Source organism: Mirounga leonina, unplaced genomic scaffold (assembly GCF_011800145.1).
Source record: "Mirounga leonina isolate KUSES-001 unplaced genomic scaffold, KU_Mleo_1.0 Mir_109, whole genome shotgun sequence".
NCBI lineage: Eukaryota > Metazoa > Chordata > Mammalia > Carnivora > Phocidae > Mirounga > Mirounga leonina.
Window position 1 is genome coordinate 81517 of NW_023270244.1, and position 21270 is coordinate 102786.

The 21270-nt window shown below is 35.4% G+C and overlaps 1 protein-coding gene across 2 annotated transcripts in view; it reads right to left on the bottom strand.

Annotated features, from left to right (window-relative positions):
* The window catches only part of LOC118019865 (inositol polyphosphate multikinase), a 44730-nt gene that overhangs the window by 4026 nt on the left and 19434 nt on the right, over window positions 1-21270 (bottom strand). Inside the window, exons 3-5 of one of the 2 annotated variants that reach the window (XM_035019466.1) lie at window positions 20666-20762; window positions 11694-11812; window positions 198-279 (exon numbers count right to left, since the gene is read on the bottom strand). In XM_035019466.1, coding sequence (XP_034875357.1) covers window positions 198-279; window positions 11694-11812; window positions 20666-20762 — 298 coding nt within the window. Of the gene's footprint in view, window positions 1-197; window positions 280-11639; window positions 11813-20665; window positions 20763-21270 lie in introns of both variants that reach the window. The other variant, XM_035019458.1, reaches the window with a different exon arrangement.

Below are 21270 nucleotides of genomic sequence, written 5' to 3' on the forward strand. Positions count from 1 at the left end.
GATCCCTGGTTTTGGTGTATTATAAACCAGGGATTATGAATAATTCAATTGTGTAAATTTAAGGATTTATGTTTATTTATTATGGATTGAGTCATTATACTATCATTATACCAAAGAATTAAGATTGAAATTACTTTAGAATTGTTTTGATAACTGTGCAGTAATAAAAGTATTGAAATAGGTTTTTCAATCCTTACCATCCTTTAGAGTTTCTTTTGTTAAGCTTCTTCCATAGTGCTGGTTTTGTGTCTCATAGCTGTCAGAATGAACATGGTAAACCTGCGAGAAAAAGCACTGAATATTAAAAACTAATCGTCCTTGACCATGTGGGGTTTACCCAGCAATGCAAGGATAGTTAAAGATGGGAAGATCTACTCATATTTCATTCTAATAGATTTAAGAAGAAAAAAATCATATCATATCAATGGATGCTGAAAAGGCATTTAAAAAATTTACATCCTCTATTGATGAAAACTCTTTAAAAAGACTGATGAATATTTCCAATATGAAAGAATTAGCGACATCAATCCACCAAAAGTTATCAAGTTTAAAAAGGAAATAAGGAAACATCTGTCCTAAAATACAAGAGGCTTTCAGAAAAAGTATTCTACCACAATGTTTTTTTTATCATCCATCTAATATTGTTCTGGAATTTCTAGCAAATATAAATAGACAAGAGAAAGGGTATAATAACTTGGAATGAAGGAGATAAAAATATTACTCTTTCTAGATAATGGTTGTGTATTGGAAAATCAACTGAAAAATACAAACAATAAGAACTTGAAATGGTGACCGAGTACAAATTGGTACACGGAAATAAGCTTTCATATTTACAAATAATCAGAATATGTAATGCAAGACCCCATTTACAAGTGCAACAACAAAAAAATAAAACAGAGAAATAAACTAAATAAGTGTAAGTCTATATAAAGATATCTTTAAAACATTCCTAAGAACACCCATTGTTCTCAGAGAGGAAACTCAACATCATAAAAGATATCAATTCTACTTAAATTAATCAACACCTAAAATGAGATTATAATAAAACAAATTTTTTTAATCATACAAGCTAATTCTGAAGTTCATATTAAGAAAAACAAGAACAAGCAGGAAAAATCCAAGTAAGAATAATGAGGGAATAGCCTTGCCATCCTACTAGATATTCAAACATAGTTTATTTATATTTTCCAACTTTATTGAGGCACCTATGAGAAATACAATTATATAGAGTATACAACATGATTATTTGCTATACATACATACTGTATAATGATTACTAAGATCAAGACAATTAACACATGCATTACCTCACAGTTGACTCATTTTTTGTGCATGTGTGGTGAGAAGGCTTAAGAGCTACTCTCAGCCAATTTCAAGTATACAGTACTGTATTATTAACTATAGTCACCATGCAGACTATTAACTATAGTCACCAGGTCCTCAGAACTTACTCATCCTGTAACTGAAAGTTTGTACCCTTTGACCTACATCTCCGCACTTCCCCCTCCCCAAGCTCCTAGGAGCCACCATTCTGTTTCCATGAAATTGGTTTTGTTTTTTTTTTGGTTCACATATAAGTGGTACCACACATTTGTCTTTCTTTGTCTGGTTTATTGCACTTAGCGAAATACCCTCCAGGTTCATCCATACTGTTGCACAGCAGAATTTCCTTCTTTCTTGTGGCTGAATAATATTCCATTGTGTGTGTGTGTGTGTGTGTGTAGACACAAACCACATCTTTATCTATTCATCTGTAGGTGATACTTAGATTGTTTCCATATCTTGGCTATCATTAATAATGCTGCAATAAACATAGGAGTGCAGATATCTCCAAGATATTGATTTCATTAAAACGTATCTTTAGACTCAAATACATGAGAAGTTTGTATGTGGTAACAGTATTTTAAATCAGTAGAAAAAGACAGATAATTATTAAATAGTGATAGTGTCTTTAGGTAGTGACCTGGAAAAAAGTAAGTTGTATTTATACCTTATATCAGGATAAATTCCAAATACATCAAATATCAAAATGCACAAAATGAAATGATAAAAGTGTTCCCACAAAGATGGAAGAATCCTTGAATAACTGATACTAAGGAAGGCATTTCCAACCAAAACTCAGCAATTTCCTTCATATACAATATGTTTTTAAAAATGTTCATAGTGGGCACCTGGGCAGCTCAGTCATTGGGCGTCTGCCTTCACCTCAGGTCATCATCCTAGGGTCCTCGGGATCTAGCCCTGCATTGGGCTCCCTGCTCAGAGGGAAGCCTGCTTCTCCCTCTCCCACTCCCCCTGCTTGTGTTCCCTCTGTCGCTGTGTCTCTGTCAGATAAATAAAATCTTAAAAAAAAAAAAATGTTCATAGTGTTTTTGCCAAGCAGAAATCAAAAGACAAATAGACACAGAGAAAAGGTATTCAAAATTTATATAATGAACAAAGGGCATGATTACTCTTACTGGAAAATGAATAAAGGACCTAATAGTTCACATAAATCAAACAGCTCTCAAACATACCAGGAGCATGGCCCTCCCCCAAATAGTGAAAAATCAGTGTCCCGGACTTTGCCAAATGTCTCCCTGGAACAAAACTGCCCCTGGTTCAAAACCACTGCTCTGTATCAGGCAGACTGCCAATATCTACCAAAATTATAAATGCATATAAGCCCAGCAATTCCCCTCTAGGAACTTGTCCCATAAATACACTTGCATACTGGTGAAACGAGGTAGGTCTCGTTTACTCATTTTTAACATTATTTGTAATACAAAAGACTGGAAACAATCAAAGGGAGCTGGTGAAATTGTGGTATAATAACAGTGTGCCACTGTGGAGAGATCTTTATGATATATTAAATGGGAAAAAAAAGCAAGATACAAAACTGTGTTCAAAGGAGGTTTTATGATAAAATAACACATATATGCAGTATTTGTATATGTTAAAAATATCTCTGGAAGGATACACTGGGGAAAAAATATAACATCCTGTGTGGAAGGTGAATTCTCACTGTGTATGTTTCTATACTTTCTGGAGTTTGAAGCATACAACAATGTACCTTCTCAAATTTTAATAAATTTTTTAAAGATTTATTATTCTTGAGAGAGAGAGAGCACATGAATGAGTGGGTGGAGGGGCACAGGGAGAGAATCTCAAGCAGACTCCCCGGTGAGTGCAGAGCCCCACTTGGGGCTCATTCTCATGACCCATGAGATTATGACCTGAGCCCAAACCAGAGTCACACGCTTAACCGGCTGAGCCATACAGGCACCCCTTAAATAAGTATTTTTAAGAAGCATTAAGAATATATTGATTTAGGAATTGATATTTTAAACCTTTTAGTCTGCTATAGCTAATTACCATCTATTTCAAATGCTATACTTAACTGAAAAAGTTCAGTTACAACTATGTTCTTAAACATACACATACATATTGCCTATTGAAGAAATACATTTTATCACTGGGCAAAGTGTTACTATGAATGGAAGAAGGCACTTTATAAACATCAAAAATTACATTTGGCTACAGGAAAATTATTTTTGTAAGAACAGTTAAGTATATCCAAAATGTGTTTTAAAAAAACCACTCATGTTCTCTATACACATAAATAGGTTTAAAAGAGGATTCTTGAAAAATATAAACAAATTAATTAAATAAAAGAGAATTTCCAATATGATAGAGGTGTTAGCTAACCTAATGCTAAGGTGGTAACCATACTGTAATATATAAATGTATCAAATCAACATGTTGTACACCTTAAAATTACACAATATTATATGTCAATTATATGGCAATAAAAAAGGATGAAATTGAGAAAATTAATAATCTGAATAAATTAATACAAAATATGAGAAGAATTTTCAAATACACAGTTATGTGAACACTAGAAAATGTACAAAAAAACCATCATTTTCAAAATAAAACCTATTCTACTAATTTAGGGGTGTACTTATCTGAGCTAAATTATATTTCACATATGAGAATCTAAATTTCACATACAGACTAAAGTTAAATAGTTTTAGTGGAACTCCTTTATTGATATTCTCTCTTCCTCTATTTCTACTTTACAGTTAACACTGGAATGGGAAGAGAGAGGAGAATTTCTCCATCCCTACCGACTGCCCAGTCTTGGTCAGCAGCAAAGATATTTGTAAATCAAAAGTTACACACCAACCTTGAAAACACCTAAATATGTAGCAAAAAAAAAAAAAAAGAATTTTTTTAATGGAAAGGAAAGCTGGGAGACATGAGTAGGGCAGAATAACGAGCAAAAACTGGGGAGCCTGGCTGGCTCTGTCAATGGAGCCTACTTAAAAACAAAAAACAAAAAACAAAACAACAACAAAAAACAAGCAAAAGAAGTTCTAGCACTTCCTGGATTATATCTCACCACAGGAGTTGCTCATTTTATATGAACTTACGTCTGAGGCAAACAAATACAAATATCTTTAGCAAAACACCTTTCCTATTAAGTCAATTCAAATTTGAAAGGTTACTATCATCCATTACTATAAAGAAAAAAAGATATACAGAGTCTGATCTTTAGACGATGTGATCAATAAATACCAAAAGAGAAGAATCTTTTCCCCAAGTAACTAGGAACCAGTGATTAAGAAAAGGTACTTCTCTCCAAAAAGTATGTCAAAACTTTAAGCTGTTGCCAAAAATATACTGGAACATCTGAAAATTAAATCATTTAAAGTCTTGAATTATATGTTTTATTTATTTATTTTTTTGATTTTATTTATTTATCTGACAGAGAAAGACACAGTGAGAGAGGGAACACAAGCAGAGGGGGTGGGGGAGGGAGAAGCAGGCTTCCCGCTGAGCAGGGAGCCTGAGGCGGGGCTTGATCCCAGGACACCAGGATCATGACCTGAGCCTAAGGCAGACACGTAACGACTGAGCCACCCAGGAGCCCCGAATTATGTTTTAAAGAAATTTTAGGTAAATTTCTACAAACTACATTTTAATTACGTTTAGCTCATAAATATAATAAATTCCTGTAATTACATAGCTCTTGCTTTCAGAATACAAAACTGGAAAATTAAACAAAAATGTATACAATAGTCAATCCATAAGGACACTATTTCAAAAACCAGTAAGTCCTAAAGCAGGCTGCTGATATACTAACTTCTCTTAAGTCTGATACTTTAATATACACCCCACCTACCTATATACAGTATGTTTCAGTCACCTTACCTAAACTCCTGTTTCACAATATGCTCTACTTCTCAATTTTCTACCTGTTACTTTCCCTTGTTGCCAGTTCAAAAGACAGGTATCACCTGCTTTTCAAGTTTGTGTGACGCCACTTTACTTTTACGAAAGAACTACATTAGTATCCGTTTTTGCTAACCAAAAGAGGTCCGAAGAGGATTTTCACTTCTATAAAGAAAGACAAAAAGTGAAAATAGTGTTCAGCCTTTGTTTTGTAGTAACTGTTACTTACAGAAGCAACAGGAACCCCAGCAGCAAGAACAGCACCACCAAACTGCTTCCCAGGGAACTGCACTCAGCATTCCAGCATCATGCTGCCCTACCTTTGAACTGTCTGTGAGTATCTGTGCTTTATCTTGATGAATTTTGTGCATCCATTAGCAAGATGTAGCGTAAGGTATCAGAAAAACCTGAGGGGTTATTTTTTGGGTGTGGGAACATTCAAAATTTTTCCATATAAATTATGGTAACTGAGTTTTCACTTGATGCCATTTCAGATTACAAAAAGTTTCATGGGAACACTCTACTTTCAGAGAGCAGGGAAAAACTGTACCATCTTTTTTTTTTTTAAGATTTTATTTATTTATTTGACAGAGAGATAGACAGAAGAGCACAAGCAGAGGGAGTGGCAGAGGGAGAGGGAGAAGCAGGCTCTGCACTGAGCAGGGAACCCGATGTGGGACTCGATCCCAGGACCCTGAGATCATGACCTGAGCCGAAGGCAGACGCTTAACCATCTGAGCCACCCAGGCGCCCAAAACTGTACCATCTTTTCTAAAGTCACTCTATAACCCTCCTCTCTTGACTCCCTTGCTCTTATAGGCCCCTACTCTGTTTCTATGTCTTTTGTAACACATATCTCAATAAATCTTGTTATTAAATCAATGATGAGTGTTTTATTTTTTGAAGATTTTTTTTTCATTTTTTAAGTCATCTCTACACCCAGCATGAGGCTCAAACTCACAATCCTGAAACCAAGAGTTGTATGCTCCACTAACTGAGCCAGCCAGGTGCCAGAAAATTAATCTTTTTTTTTTTTTAAAGATTTTCTTTTCTTTTTTAATTTAAATTTTAGTTAGTTAACATAAAATGCAATATTGGTTTCTGGAGTAGAATTCAGTGATTCATCACTTACATACAATACCCAGTGCTCATCACATCAAGTGCCCTCTTTAATACCCATCTAGCCCATCCCCCACCCTTCTCCCTCCATCAACCCTCAGTTTGTTCTCTACCATTAAGAGTCTCTATAGCTTCTTTCCCTCTCTCCTTTATTTCTTTTTCCTCTTCCCATATATTCATCTATTTTCTTTCTTAAATTTCATATGAATGAGCTCATATGGTATTTGTCTTTCTCTGACTTATTTCACTTAGCATACTACATTCTAACTCCATCCATGTTGTTGCAAATGGCAAGATTTCATTTTTCTTTGAGTCTTATCATCTACACCATCTTGGGGTCAATGAAATATAGTATAATTACTGAAAGTCATTAAATATAAAGAATTCCTAGAGGCACCTGGGTGGCTCAGTAGGTTAAGCATCCAACTCTTGATTTTGGTTCAGGTCATGATCTCAGGGCCGTGAGACTGAGCCCCGTGTCAGGCTTTGTGCTGGGCATGGAGCCTGCTTAAGATTCTCTCTCTCTTCCTCTGCCCCTTCCCCTGCTTGCGCACCCTCTCTCTCTCTCAAAAAAAAAAAAAATTAAGTAAGTAAATAAATATAAAAAAATAAAGAAAGATCCTAAGTCAGCACAGAGAATTGGCAAGTTATTCTACCCACAAAATCTCTTCTACTACTGGCTGAAAACAATAGAAAAATATTTAAATATATTTTAAACATTTGATATATTTGATAAACTTCAGTCTAGTCAGTGATATCAAGGGATTTTTTTTGTTTAGAGGCATGACTTTCCTGGGGGGAAATTTTAAACTTTAGAGTATTAATTCTAAAATTACCCAACTCTGGGGTGCCTGGGTGGCTCAGTCGTTAAGCGTCTGCCTTCCGCTCAGGTCATGATCCCAGGGTCCTGGGATCAAGCCCCACATCGGGCTCCCTGCTCTGCAAGGGGCCTGCTTCTCCCTCTCCCACTCCCCCTGCTTGTATTCCCTCTCTCTCTGTGTCTCTCTTTGTCAAATAAATAAATTAAAATGTTAAAAAAAAATAAGATCAAATTATCCAACTCTATTATTAGTCTATAAATCCACTGTGACTAAAGAGTTCAATGAATTTACCACCTTCCAAAGAAATAATGAAAAATTTAACCTTAACATTATTCCTATTAAAATTCAAGGTTTATCTCCTATTTTTAATATCCTAGAATTGTATAAGTAAATCTATATTCACATCATTTTCATTTATTATCTCATACTTCAATCATATCCTTTCTTAGATAATTAAACAATATGTTAACTATTGTATAAAGGAAGTTATGAGTACAAAAATAATAGGAACACAAATTGATCCAGTATGATCGCCACCAAAATCCGAACTGGCATTTTTTTGCAGGAGCTGACAATTACAACTTAATCCTAAAATTCACGTGTAAATTTAAGGAGGACCCAGAATTAGTCAAAACAATCTTGAAAAAAGGAAGAATAAAATTAGAGCTGTCACGATTTCTGATTTCAAAGCTTACTCCAAGGCTACAATAGTGTGGTTCCAAAACATATTTGCAAATCATATATTTGATAAGGGAGTAATATCTAAAATATAAAAGTACTCATACAATTTAATAGAAAAAAATCTAATTAAAAAAATGGGCAGAGGAACTAAATAGACATTTTTTCCAAGGAAAATATCCAAACAGCCAACAGGAACATCAAAAGGTTCTCAACATCACTAATCTCAGGGAAACACAAATCAAGACCACAGTGACATTACCTCACACCTGTTAGAATGGCTATCATCAAAAAGACAAGCAATAATAAGGACTGGCCAGAATATGGAAAAAGGAATTACACTTCTTCCCTGGGAATTATACTCAGCATCTCAGCATCAAGCCACCAGAGCTTTTACGGAAAACAGTATGGAGGCTCCTCAAAAAATTAAAAAACAGAACTACCACATGATCCAGCAATTCTACTTCTGGGTATATATTCAAGGAAATGAAAACAGAACTATCAGAGAGATAATTTTCATAGAACTAGGGGGAGTTGAAAGACTGGAAGAAAAAGAGGGGTGACTGCTAGTAGGTATGGCATTTCTTTTGAGGGTGATAAAAATATCCTGAAGTTGAATGTGGTGATGGTTGCCCAACTCCACAAATATACTAAAACCAATGAACCATATATTTAAATGAGTGAACTGAAGGATATGTAAATTATATCTCAATAAAGTTATTATTAAAAAAATACAAACAGAAGAACTACTTCTCTGGGTAAACCACATACCCCAAGAATGCCAAATCACACAATGTCTTATTTATCCTCTGTATATGTACCCTAAAGGTAACGGAAACCCGCTGCAGAATTTTTAAATAGGGTAATGTCCTAATTAGATATACCTTTTGCAATGTTTGATGAACAGACTGGAAGAGAGCAAAACTGAACTTGAGAGATCAGTTAAGACTAGAGTCTGGAAAGGGATAATGGGACTCAAGAGATGTTTGGGAATTAAGATCAACAGAACTGATGGATGGTTCTGAGATGTGATAGTACTACAAGTTTTCTCCTTTGTAAAACTGTATGTATGGTGATGCCATTTACTGGGATAGGGAATAATAGAGATGTTACTATTGTTGTGGTTGTTAGTTTGCAAAAAGGATGTGTGTCAGTTTTTAATATATTCATTCTAGATGTCTTTACATTATCCAAGTAAAGGTCAGATTAGGAGAGCAAAGAAAAACCAGAGGCAGAAGATACACATTTGGGTGTTACCAGTGTAAGTGAAAATGAACCAATTAAGAACAAAAGACACTGCTTAGGAAGAAACAGAAAGAAAAAAGGAGTAAAATGGAACTGAGCAGAATACCTCAACATTTAAAGAATAAACAGAAAGAAATGAGCTGGTAAAGAAGACTGCAAAGTGGTCTTAGGAAACAGCCAGGAGAGGGTGTCATGAACACTAAGAGAAAAAGTTTTAAGGAGGACTTAGCTTTGAAAGCTGCTTTTCAAAGTAAAGTGAGTAATGAAAAATGTCATTTGGACCTAGTAACAGTGAAGATTGTTAAGGTCTTTAGGGACCTTAGTAAGGAGCAAATCTGGAGGGATGATCAAACAGAAGCCAGACTGGAATAAGTTTAAGAATATTGAGTGGAGGGGTGCCTGGGTGGTTCAGTCCGTTAAGCGTCCGACTCGATTTTGGCTCAGGTCATGATCTCAGGGTCATGAGATCGAGCCTGTGTCAGGCTCCGAGTTCAGCACAGAGTCAGCTTGAGATTCTCTCTCTCCCTCTCCCCTTCCCTCTGCCCTTCCCCCCACTTGCAGGATGCACATGCGCGCTCTTTCTTTCAAATAAATAAATAAAATCTTTTTTTAAAAAAATAAAAGAATACTGAGTGGAAACGCAATAGAAATAACTAGTTCAGCTGTGAAGGGGAGGCAAGTCAAATCCACGGCTGGAGAGCAGAGCACAGTAAAGGCAGGTTTTGAGGTTTTGTTACTGAAAACATTGAGTAATTTGAACATATTCAAAACAAAGTTAAAGAGTCAGTAGATAGAGACAGAAGTTGAAGATATAAGAAAACCAAGAGAGAATCAATAGTATTAGGTTCCTGAAGAGGTGGTAGGACTGAGGTCCAGAGGACACAGGGAAGGGCTACGCTTAGACTAGAGGATGAAAAATTCTTCAATGTGACAGGAAGAAATAAGAAGGAATGAAAGTACTTGCAGGTTAGGTATGTACATCTGTTAGCAGAAAATTAAAGGAAATCCTGTCTGATAGCTTTTATTTTTTCTGAAGCGGAAGGCAAATTCATCTGCTAAGAGTGAGAAGGAAAGTGGGAGGGTGAGAGATCTGACAACAGTGAAGGTTTAAATAGTTGCCCAGTTATAGTCCTATGGGATATTTATTCCTTGTTTAACATTATTCCATTATCCTTTTTTTTCTTTACCATATACCCACAATTAATTATGGTTTTCTAAAATGAAATAACTGTACAACATTTCTTTGGTTTTATTTATAATCAGAATACCAAATTCAACTGTGCTGTTATTACCATCACATTAACAATTCATCTATAATACTTCTGTATTGCAGTTTAAAAGTCAAAAGGAACACCTATATATATCATCTTACATGATGAATTTCAAAACTGGCCATTATGCTTATATAGGTAAGCAATCATTTATCATATATACAAATTTTACCTCCATACATCTAGAAGGCATACCATTTATTCAGAGGATTTTATTCCACATTACTTAACTGTGGCATACTGTTTGCAAAGATGGCCTCAACAAGCCTTCCCATCCTTGTGTGCACTGCTATTTATATTGTGACTTCTCTATTCCCACCATCAGAAGCGGAGTCTATTTCTCTTCCCTATCAATATGGGCTGGCCCTGTGATATACTTTGTCCTACAGATGTGACATCAAATGACTTCCTAATGTAGATTTCAAGAGACCTTATAGCTCTCAATCTTGCCTTCTTGGAATATGAAGAAGCTCCAGCTAGCTTTCTGGAACATGAGAGATCACAGGGGAAAAGGCCCAGGCAACAGTACTATCTCCCAGACATGACAGTGAGGTCATTTTAGACCATCTAGCCCTAGCTGAGTCACCAAATGAGCATAGCCATATGAGGGACCCTAAGTGAGATCAGCAAATTGTCTACCTGAACCCAACTCAACTGTCAACCTACAGAATCATGAGCAAATAAAACAACTGTTTTAAAATACAGTCTGAAGAAATAACCTAATTTTAAATTTCCCTTTTCTATTTTAAAAATACAGAAAAAACTGAATATATAAACTTAATTACTTTTCTCATGGCAAATCATAAATAATATCACATTTACTTATCACATTATTTTGCACCTAAACTTAAGCTTGGGTGGCTCAGTTGGTTAAGCGACTGCCTTTGGCTCAGGTCATGATCCTGGAGTCCCTGGATCGAGTCCCGCATCGGGCTCCCTGCTCAGCAGGGAGTCTGCTTCTCCCTCTGACCCTCCCCCCTCTCATGTGCTCTCTCTCATTCTCTCTCAAATAAATAAATAAAATCTTAAAAAAAAAAAAAAAAATTACCGAAGTCACAGTCTTGTGGTTCAGCCATTCATTCATTCATTATATACTATGTGTCAGAATAACTCCAGACACTGACCATATATTAGTGAACAAAGGAAACTAAAATCCCTGCCTGCATTGGAGAGATATGGACAACCCAAATCCAAAATATATTATCTTCTAATATGTAAGTATAATTAACATCTGTATTTTTCAAGGGAGGAACATGTAAAGAGAAATGTTACCAATAATCACTCTTACCCTCATGCCAAGCACCAAGAACCCAATCTCTTCCATTAATGGGTACTTGCTGACCTGTTGCTTAATCTTCTCAGATGAGGCAAAAGGATCATAACTCTTTCGCCCTATCTTTACATCCATTATACAGGGCTTATTAAATTTATGGGTCACATCTTCCAGTTTTAAGTATAAATCTGTTATTAAAGAAAAACCTTAATTAGTAATAAGCAAACATATTACTACCCAGATAACTGCCAGGGGAAAACAATATGAGGAATCTTAAAACTTAGAAAAAAATTAAAATAAATCCAGAGTCAATAATTATTATTACTCCATCTGAAAAAAAAATGACCAACAAATTTATAACAAGTATAAATATCACAGAGAAACTCTTGCAGGAAGTGATTAAATAATATTCAATCATAAGCAAAAGGATAAGGTTTCTAAGGACATTAAAATGAGATTATTTCAAAAGCTGTTTCAGAATGCATTCCCCTTTTGAATATATTTTATGTCATCTGTGCCTTAGCAGATCTCTTAGTATTTTAATAATTCTTAAAAATCTTCATTTAAAATTAGTAATAGGAATAAATCCTTCCCACAGAGTACACAACAGAAGTATAGTTTAAGAAATGTAAATCAATCTAAATTATGGTCACTGCCAAATATATATTCTAGTCTCACTAGTCGCAAAAGAAAAATAAATATCTTGCTTAGAATATAAGCATTCATCAAAAGCTCATCTGTAAACTACTTTGGCATCCTGCATACATCTTCCCACAGAAAACTATTATAAATGGAGATTCAAGTAAAAGATTATAAAAGTTCCAGTTATTATATACTGAAGCTGAACTAATTACAGCTTAGCTTGAAAGTAAAGTCTAGGTACACTGACGGAAATTCTCTCTTTACTTGATGGAAGGAAGGAAAGGAAAGAAGGAAATTCTCTCTTTACTTGATGAAAGAATCTTCCCAAAGTTCTGATTGAGATCATAATTTTCAGTTATGAATATGTAAAGCATTTCTCTCAAAAACTTTTTCTCAAAAACAGAAAAGTTTTATCTGCTTTTTACCAAAGTAGCAAAGTTAGAGAAGGTATGTATTTTCTATGAATTAAAAAAAAGGCCACCAGAGAAAAAAGAAGACTTACCCTCTTTTCCTTTACCTTGACCCACCAAGCATAGTTATTAAATTACAACAAAGAAGTCTGGGTTGAACTAAAAGTGAGAACAAACCTGGTAGAGCTTATGAAAGTTTTAAGCCCCTCAGATTTAAGGGGCATAAATCTTTTCCTTGAGATAAGAAATAAAGAGGTAAGTTTTATTCCTTAATCAAGGAAGATGGGGGCAAGGTCATGATTTTGTAGAACTAGGTGAAGTCAAGCCCAAATATGACAAAAAACTACACCCTAAGAAACCAGCACTGGCACACAGGAAGAAGTATGACACATTTTAAAAAAGGACTCTCACAAGCAGACATGTTCAACAAGAGAAAACAAAAGGTCTGGATACAGACATAGGACTGTTGACAATGAAAGGTAATGGCACAGTGGGAATATCCTGATCAAGAAATTGGAACCCGGGCGCCTGGGTGGCTCAGTTGGTTAAGCGACTGCCTTCGGCTCAGGTCATGATCCTGGAGTCCCAGGATCGAGTCCCACATCGGGCTCCCTGCTCAGCGGGGAGTCTGCTTCTCCCTCTGACCCTCCTCCCTCTCATGCTCTCTGTCTCTCATTCTCTCTCTCTCAAATAAATAAATAAAATCCTAAAAAAAAAAAAAAGAAATTGGAACCCATCCAAGCTTCTGTGCTTTAAAAGATAACCACAGGATGGGGTGAGAAGATGGGGAAGAAAGCAGCATAGAACAGTCCCCTTCATATTCTCTCCTCCCATCTCCAGCTACCTTGAGCGAAAGTAAAGGAAACAGATCCATCATTTTCCTATAGCTGTGTAAAAATTTCAGTAACAAGGTTTATATTTCAAATATCAGAAAAGACTAATTAGAACCTAGTATGGTAAATCACTGACATTCACAAGTGTATCATTAATTTCTATAACTCAAGAGACCCCAAAAGTCTTCCTGAGGTGAGGCGATGGATGGGAGTATAAAGATAGTGAGTGAACTTAGCTAAGTATCATAGCATCTTTACCTCAGTGTAGGGTTATTATTTTCTACTTGCCAATTTGGTAGTGATTAAAAACAAACAATAAACTGTTTTTTGGTAATAAGATAGAGATGCCAGAAGTGAGAGTAGATTACAAATCTTAATATAAAATCTCTATTTCCTCCTCCCCTCTTGGGAAGAAGGAAAATACAAATGCAAATCCCATATATAGTAGGAATACAATAAATGTTTGCTGAATGAATGAATGTTTGCTTTTCTCATTTCTACTGCCCAGCGGGACTTTGGGTTTGGCCTCACTAACACTGTAAGAACTGAGTCGTTCCTTCAGTAAACAGGCCTGAGCTTCTTGGCTTTTATTTGACATTTATTTCAACTAGCCAAATGTGTTTTTCTTTACCTTACTTTCAGGTTCTTGATATGTGATATATGACTTGAATTACCAAATAACTGCTAAATTATTAACAGCTTTAAGTAAATACCCCTTAAATTAAGGCCTACTGAGTTGGCTTAGTGTTTTTCTTTTAGTCCCCTGGCCTTGATATTTTTTTTAAGTGAAATTAAGAATTTGAGACTATAATTTCTATCCTTCCCTCTAAGTTGTAAAAATAAACATCAAAACCTGCTTTAGAGATGCAGACTTTTAAGGCTATAATGTCATATATCTAGCAGTTTGCCACAAGTGCTTTTGAATGAAATAGGTAAATAGGAAAATGGGGCATGATTTGAGCACTGAAACCTTTACTGATTTTTTTTTTTTTTTACAGGTTGTTATCACTAGAGGTAAGTCTGAATACTAATTCTCTCTGAAAAATGCTATTAGCAAATTATTTCGCTAGCATAGAGCTTCATTCAAAGTAGGTCAATCTTGAGATTCAGTAATTTATTTTTTTAATTTTTTTATTTTTTTTAAATTTTATTTGAGAGAGAGAATGAGAGAGAGAGAGAAATCACATGAGAGGGGGGAGGGTCAGAGGGAGAAGCAGACTCCCTGCCGAGCAGGGAGCCCCATGCGGGACTCGATCCAGGGACTCCAGGATCATGACCTGAGCCGAAGGCAGTCGCTTAACCAACTGAGCCACCCAGGTGCCCCAAGATTCAGTAATTTAAATGCTCAAAGGCATTTTACTACAGGGGAGTTTCAATTGTAAGGCAATGCCGCAGACTGGATAACAAAGGACACTTTTTCAGCAAGGCCCCTCTGGGTATAGAATGGAGCAGTAGTTTTAATTTTCAGGTAAACAGAAAATATGTTCTAAAACTCATCCAAAAAATCAGATGGACTAAGGATAAGATAAATGTTCTATGTGGAATAGTTTTAAGTCTCTTCTGACCAAGGTCAAGGAAATAAACTACTTTAATATGATGTTTGGAAAATAATTACGATATGATTATTTAATATGATGTAACTTGCAAGATATGATTTTGAATGAAGAGAGGTGATTTTTACATATATATGCATATACATGTGTATATTTGTATGTTGTATACATCATAAATATTGAAAGAATAATAACTAGATTTACTTTTTTAAATTCTGAAAAGCTCTATTTAGGATAACAGATTCTGATAAAGCCAGTCTGCTAGAGGTCAAAGGACTGGCATTTGTGAAACTCAGATCTAAGGAGATATTCTGTAAAGGCTACTCTTGGTTTTTGTATAATAAATAAAAGGACATCTACTTTTTATAAATACGGGGAGCTCATTACAAGAGGTCACACTGACTAGACACATAGTTAAGTTTAAGAGGCTTTGGCTATAAATCTATTGTTTATTAATTTATGAGAAGTCTACACAGAATTTCTATATTTCATTAATTTTTTGAGGTAAAGATCATGAAAATAACTACCAGGTATTCAGAAATACACCACTTCATGCTGTTCTAAGCAGATTACTAAGTAAGATTTCTCAGTGGCTTTACCAATGACATGGTTAGCGTGCTCAAAATATTTATATACTTCATGCTGTTGATGACCGTGTAAGATTACCCAAGGTTACTATGGCTGAAGGAAGCTTCCTATTTTAAATATATTTTCTAATTAAATATGTATAATTAAATATAATTACCTTTAATATAAATTAAATATAATACTTACATTGTTTTGTAATACATTAAGCACAAAAAATTCCTATAGCAAATTTTCTACTGCTGGAATATATTCCTGGCACTCTAAGAAAGAGGCGGAAAATTCCCAGTATCAAAAGAGAAAAAAATAGAAACATTTGAAATACTGTGGAAAAACTGAAAGACCTACATATAACTAAACAGTAAAGATAATTAGTTCCTTAGACTTATTTAGATGCTCTTACTGAATATTACTGATTGTATAAATTATGAGACTATAGGTTCCAAGTTTCATCAAATTCTTCGTCACCATCTCTAGAAAGTCTACTAGGTATTGATTACCGTCTTCATTTCTGAACCTCTCAAAAAGGAGAAAAGGCCAGATGAGGAGCCCAATTCCAACTATGAAGCCATATGGAAAAACAGACAAGGCCTTGCTTCTGCTTTCCACTGCAATCATCGGTCATTTCTAAAAGCAAGATAAACTCAAAGTAGAAAGAATTATAGGCAGAGACCTTGAGCCTCCAAATTTGACATAAGTGTGAAGGAGAGAACAGACATGTATGACAGCTTATTTCAGTGCATGCTTCCTAAAATTTGACTAGTAGCTAGATCCAGAAACCTAACAATTAACAGGCTGCCGGAGATTACATTTAAAAACTCTAAATTTGCTCAAACCCACTTGAAGATATACTTTTCTATCTCCCTAAATAACTATCAATAAAAGGCTTTTGATAGTACATGTACTAGGCATCTATGTTTATACAGATACAGATGAGATTTAATATATATAACTAACTCAAAATCTTCAAAGATAATTCACAAATGTTTTAACTTAAAAAAAAAATCCATTGGTCATGTTCTAAAATTAGTTAATAGTGATGATTGTACAACTCTATGAATATACTAAAAACTACTGAATTGTATACTTTAAATGAGTGGCTTTTATGATACATCACATAACTTAATAAAGCTATCATAAAAAAATCAAAAGAAAAAAACCTTATCGGTCAGCACATTCTTATGCTTCACTGAAGTTACAATAATTTGCTAAGCAAATTTGCAGTACTTTCTACACTTTACTATTCTGGGTTACAAGAACTATGTCAAGCTTTATAAAACTACTGTGAGCACCTAAAAAACATGCTCGGGGTGGGGGTCGGGGGGAAGGCCAGTTATTCCTATGTAAAATACAGTAATGCAAATCACAGTGTTCTAAAATCTAAGAAAATATTTGGTTTCATGATATATTTATATTTATTTCATTATCAAAAGGATAAAAATAGAAAAATGATCCCATGAATTCTCTAGTAAAATCAAAGCTAAACACGTGCATAGTGCAACAATTTTTGTCTAATTTCCTCCAGAGCTAAAAAATTGAAAAGGAATTAGGAAATCCCCTGAGGCAATTGTTGGTATTACTGAACCATTCTGTACACATATACTTTTTTATTCCTGTCCTTTTCCCCCTTTTATTTACATTTTCTCCTCTCTCCTCTCATTTTCCTCACTTCATCTTCTTATCCCAGTAGCACCAATTTCTCCATTTATAGTCAAATAAGAATATTAGAATTTTCAAGGCCTTCTTACGTAACATGCATCCTCTCAAATCTATATGGTATTATTTTCAATTTTTGGAAGAAAAGGTAGAGCTCAAGAAGGTTAATGAGTTAACCAACTTCACAAAATTCGGAAAAAAATCAAGGTAAAAAGCAAGTCTTTTGACTTCAAACTTACTGCTCTTTCTGTTTTAGCATAGATGTCCCTCTATTTAGTACTGAAAACCAAAAAGGTTGTCGATTGCTAGCAAGTCCTTGATTTTTAAATCATATGCTAGTAATTCCAAACTATAAAATGTTATTTTTAATTGGAATACTTCTCTCACCTAGATTCTTTCTGTATACTCTACTTTTCAAAATAATGATGCTGTTTGAGTATGGAGGTTCCTCAGAAAGTTGAAAATAGAGCTACCCTACGACCCAGCAATTGCCCTACTGGATATTTACCCCAAAGATACAAATGTAGGGATCCGAAGGGGCATATGCACCCCAATGTTTATAGCAGCGATGTCCACAATAGCCAAACTATGGAAAGAGCCTAGATGTCCATCAACAGATGAATGGATAAAGAAGATGTGGTATATATATACAATGGAATAAAATCTTGCCATTTGCAACGACATGGATGGAACTAGAGAGTATATGCTAAGCGAAATAAGTCAATCAGAGAAAGATAAGTATCATATGATCTCACTGAAACGAAGAATTTGAGAAACAAGACAGAAGATAATAGGGGAAGGGAGGGAAAAATGAAACAAGATGAAACCAGAGAGGAAGACAAACCATAAGAGACTCAATCTCAGGAAACAAACTGAGGGTTGCTGGAGTGGAGGGGGGTGGGAGGGATGGGGTGGTTGGGTGATGGACATTGGGGAGGGTATGTGCTATGGTGAGCGCTGTGAATTGTGTAAGACTGTTGAATCACAGACCTGTACCCCTGAAACAAATAATACATTATATGTTAATAAAAAAAATTAAAAGAAAAATAATGATGCTGTTTGCTTCGTTATTCTACCCCTTCCTAACAATGTTTTTAAACTGAGTATTTACTTATCTAGATGTCCAATCTAGTACCATCCTCAGCAACCTTCATTAATCTTTCACTGTCACTTTACTGATAAGTATTGATTTGCTCAAAATTAAACAGCAACCAGTAGCAAAATTTAATGGAATCCAGTTATCTTATGTTACAATGGAAACCTCTACAAAGTAAAGGTGATCATAAAGATTTGTGAAATAATTTAAGTAATGTGCTGATCTGAATCAGGGATATACTGTACATTTGGGATGAAAAGACAAAGAAAGAAAAGAAGGAAGGAGGAAGAAAAGAGAAAAGCTCTTTTTTTTTTTTTTTTTTTCATATTACTGAAATACAGAAGAATCCTAAATACCCGGGGAATCATAGATTTACTATTACCTAACTGAGGATACTCAGGGAGATACCATGATTCCATACAAATGACATTTCCACACCTAGTAAATGAGTATTAGAAAAACAACTGATGAACAAGCCCAAGCTGGAGCCCCTTCTCTCCCTGTTCTCAAAATGCAGTTCAAGTACTATCTACAGCAAAAAAAGTGTAGCTTTTTTTTTTAACAAGCAAATCACTAAACTCCAACATTGATCTGCATAATAAAAAAACTGGGAGTTGAGCCTAATAATTTACATTTTAACAAGCCTCTGGGTTATTCTCAAACTCAGTCAAGTTTGAAACTCTTCACCCATTCATCAACCTTCTTCAATCATTAAGTAGTCATGCTACTTGTTTACTTAATCCTGTCTGCTCTGTCAAAGGCTTTGAAAAGGCAAATACTCCTTCAAGTATTCATTAAGAAAGAGATGCTGTGCCCTTACATAGATCATTTTGTCCTTTAACCATGAAACTTAGCGGTATTTTTTTAAAAGATTGCAATTTTTTTTTAAGGGGGAGGGGAGCAGAGGCAGAAGGAGAGAGAATCTTAACCAACTGAGCCACCCAGGCATCCCCAGGAGAGAGAATCTTAAGCAGGCTCCAAGCCCAGCATGGAGCTCAATCTCACAACCCTGAGATCATGACCTGAAATCAAGAGTCAGATGCTTAACCAACTGAACCACCCAGACACCCCTAAAAGATTGCAATTTAAAGCCTAGAACGAGATACAGAGGGAGTTACATAAAGAAAATATTTTTCTTGATTTTCCTACTCAAAATGGAAAAAGAAATTACCCAATAAATTAGGGAAAAAGAACATCTATAAATTAACACAGTATTAAGTACATAGATTTTTGTATTCAATTATAACAAATTGGTCATTAATTTTTTTTAAGACATTTATTTTAAAGAGAGAGAAAGAGTGTGCACATGTGAATGGAGGATGGGGGGAAAGGGCAGAGGGAGAGGAAGGGAGAGAGGGAGAGAAGCAGACTTCCTGCTGACCACAGAGCCAACAGGGGGCCAGATCTCATGACCCTGAGATCATGACCTAAGCCCATATCAAGAGTTGGACGCTCAACTGACTGAGCCACCCAGGTGCTCCGTTGGTCATTAATGTTATACACCATTTAAGAAACTGGGTATGAAAAGCAAAAGTAGGGATGCCTGGGTGGCTCGGCCAGTTAAACATCTGCCTTCAGCTCAGGTCATGATCTCAGGTGTCTGGGATGGAGCTCCCTGCTCAATAGGGAGTCTGCTTCTCCCTCTCCCACTGCTGCCCCCTCCAACCGCTCATGCTTGCTCTCTCACTTTCTCTCTCTCTCAAATAAAATCTTTAAAAAAAAAAGTATTAGTAAGATTTCCTTAATGAAGTAGAGAAAAGACTAGAAAGAAAAACACATATATTCTGTCTGTATAAAACTAGGCTTAATTTTATATAAAGCCTTTTAAAGATTTTATTTATTTATTTGAGAGAGAGAGAATGAGAGAGAGAGCACATAAGAGGGGGCAGGGTCAGAGGGAGAAGCAGACTCCCTGCTGAGCAGGGAGCCCGATGCGGGACTTGATCCAGGGACTCCAGGATCATGACCTGAGCCGAAGGCAGTTGCTTAACAAACTGAGCCACCCAGGGGCCCTATATAAAATAAAGCCTTTTAAACAGGCACTGTCAGGTCATGATCTCAGGGTCCTGGAATCGAGTCCCGCGTCAGGCTCCCCTGCTCAGTGGGGAGTCTGTTTCTCCCTTTGCCTGCCACTTCCCCTGCTTGTGCACTGTCTCTCTCTCAAAAAAAAAATAAGTAAATAAAATCTTAAAAAAAGTAAAAAAATAAAATAAAAAGCCACTCTCATGAATTAATAGTAAAGGATGAATTTTTAAGAAAAGATTACCGTTCGGTGCAGTGGGAGGCGACCAAATGCCATAATATTTTGGCAAATATTTTCGTAGCTCTAAAAGAATTCCATCAGTACAGTCAGCAGCATAAACCTGAAACAAAGAGAAATATAACATTTGCATGATAGTTTCTTATAATGCTTTACAATTGCCCTACACATTTCTCAAGTAAAACAATACTGTTGAATCATAATTTATCTCGTGTGAGTTTCAATTGGAAATACATTTGGAAGCAAAAAAAAAGATTATTGTGTGTCTCCAACAAAAAAGTATGTATTGTTTAGAGCACATTTTTCTTGGTTATCTAATTCTAGGCTTTCACTGTCCTTGAACTATTTTACAACTAAGTAAGTTGTAGATAAAACTTTCAGCAAATGCAAAATAACTCTTGTCCATAGAAATGTAAATAAATTCTGTCCAGAAGAGGTTCAACTCACTTCCTTCCACCTTCCACCACCCCTCATGGGAGGGCAGATATATATATTTATTTCAACTTCCCTTTATTCCTTATAAATTTGTGCTTCTTTGGCTTCTCTTTTGAACCCGTTTCAATATCTGCTTGGTTCCCTCATTATACAATGAGTTTAACAAAATCTTTAAC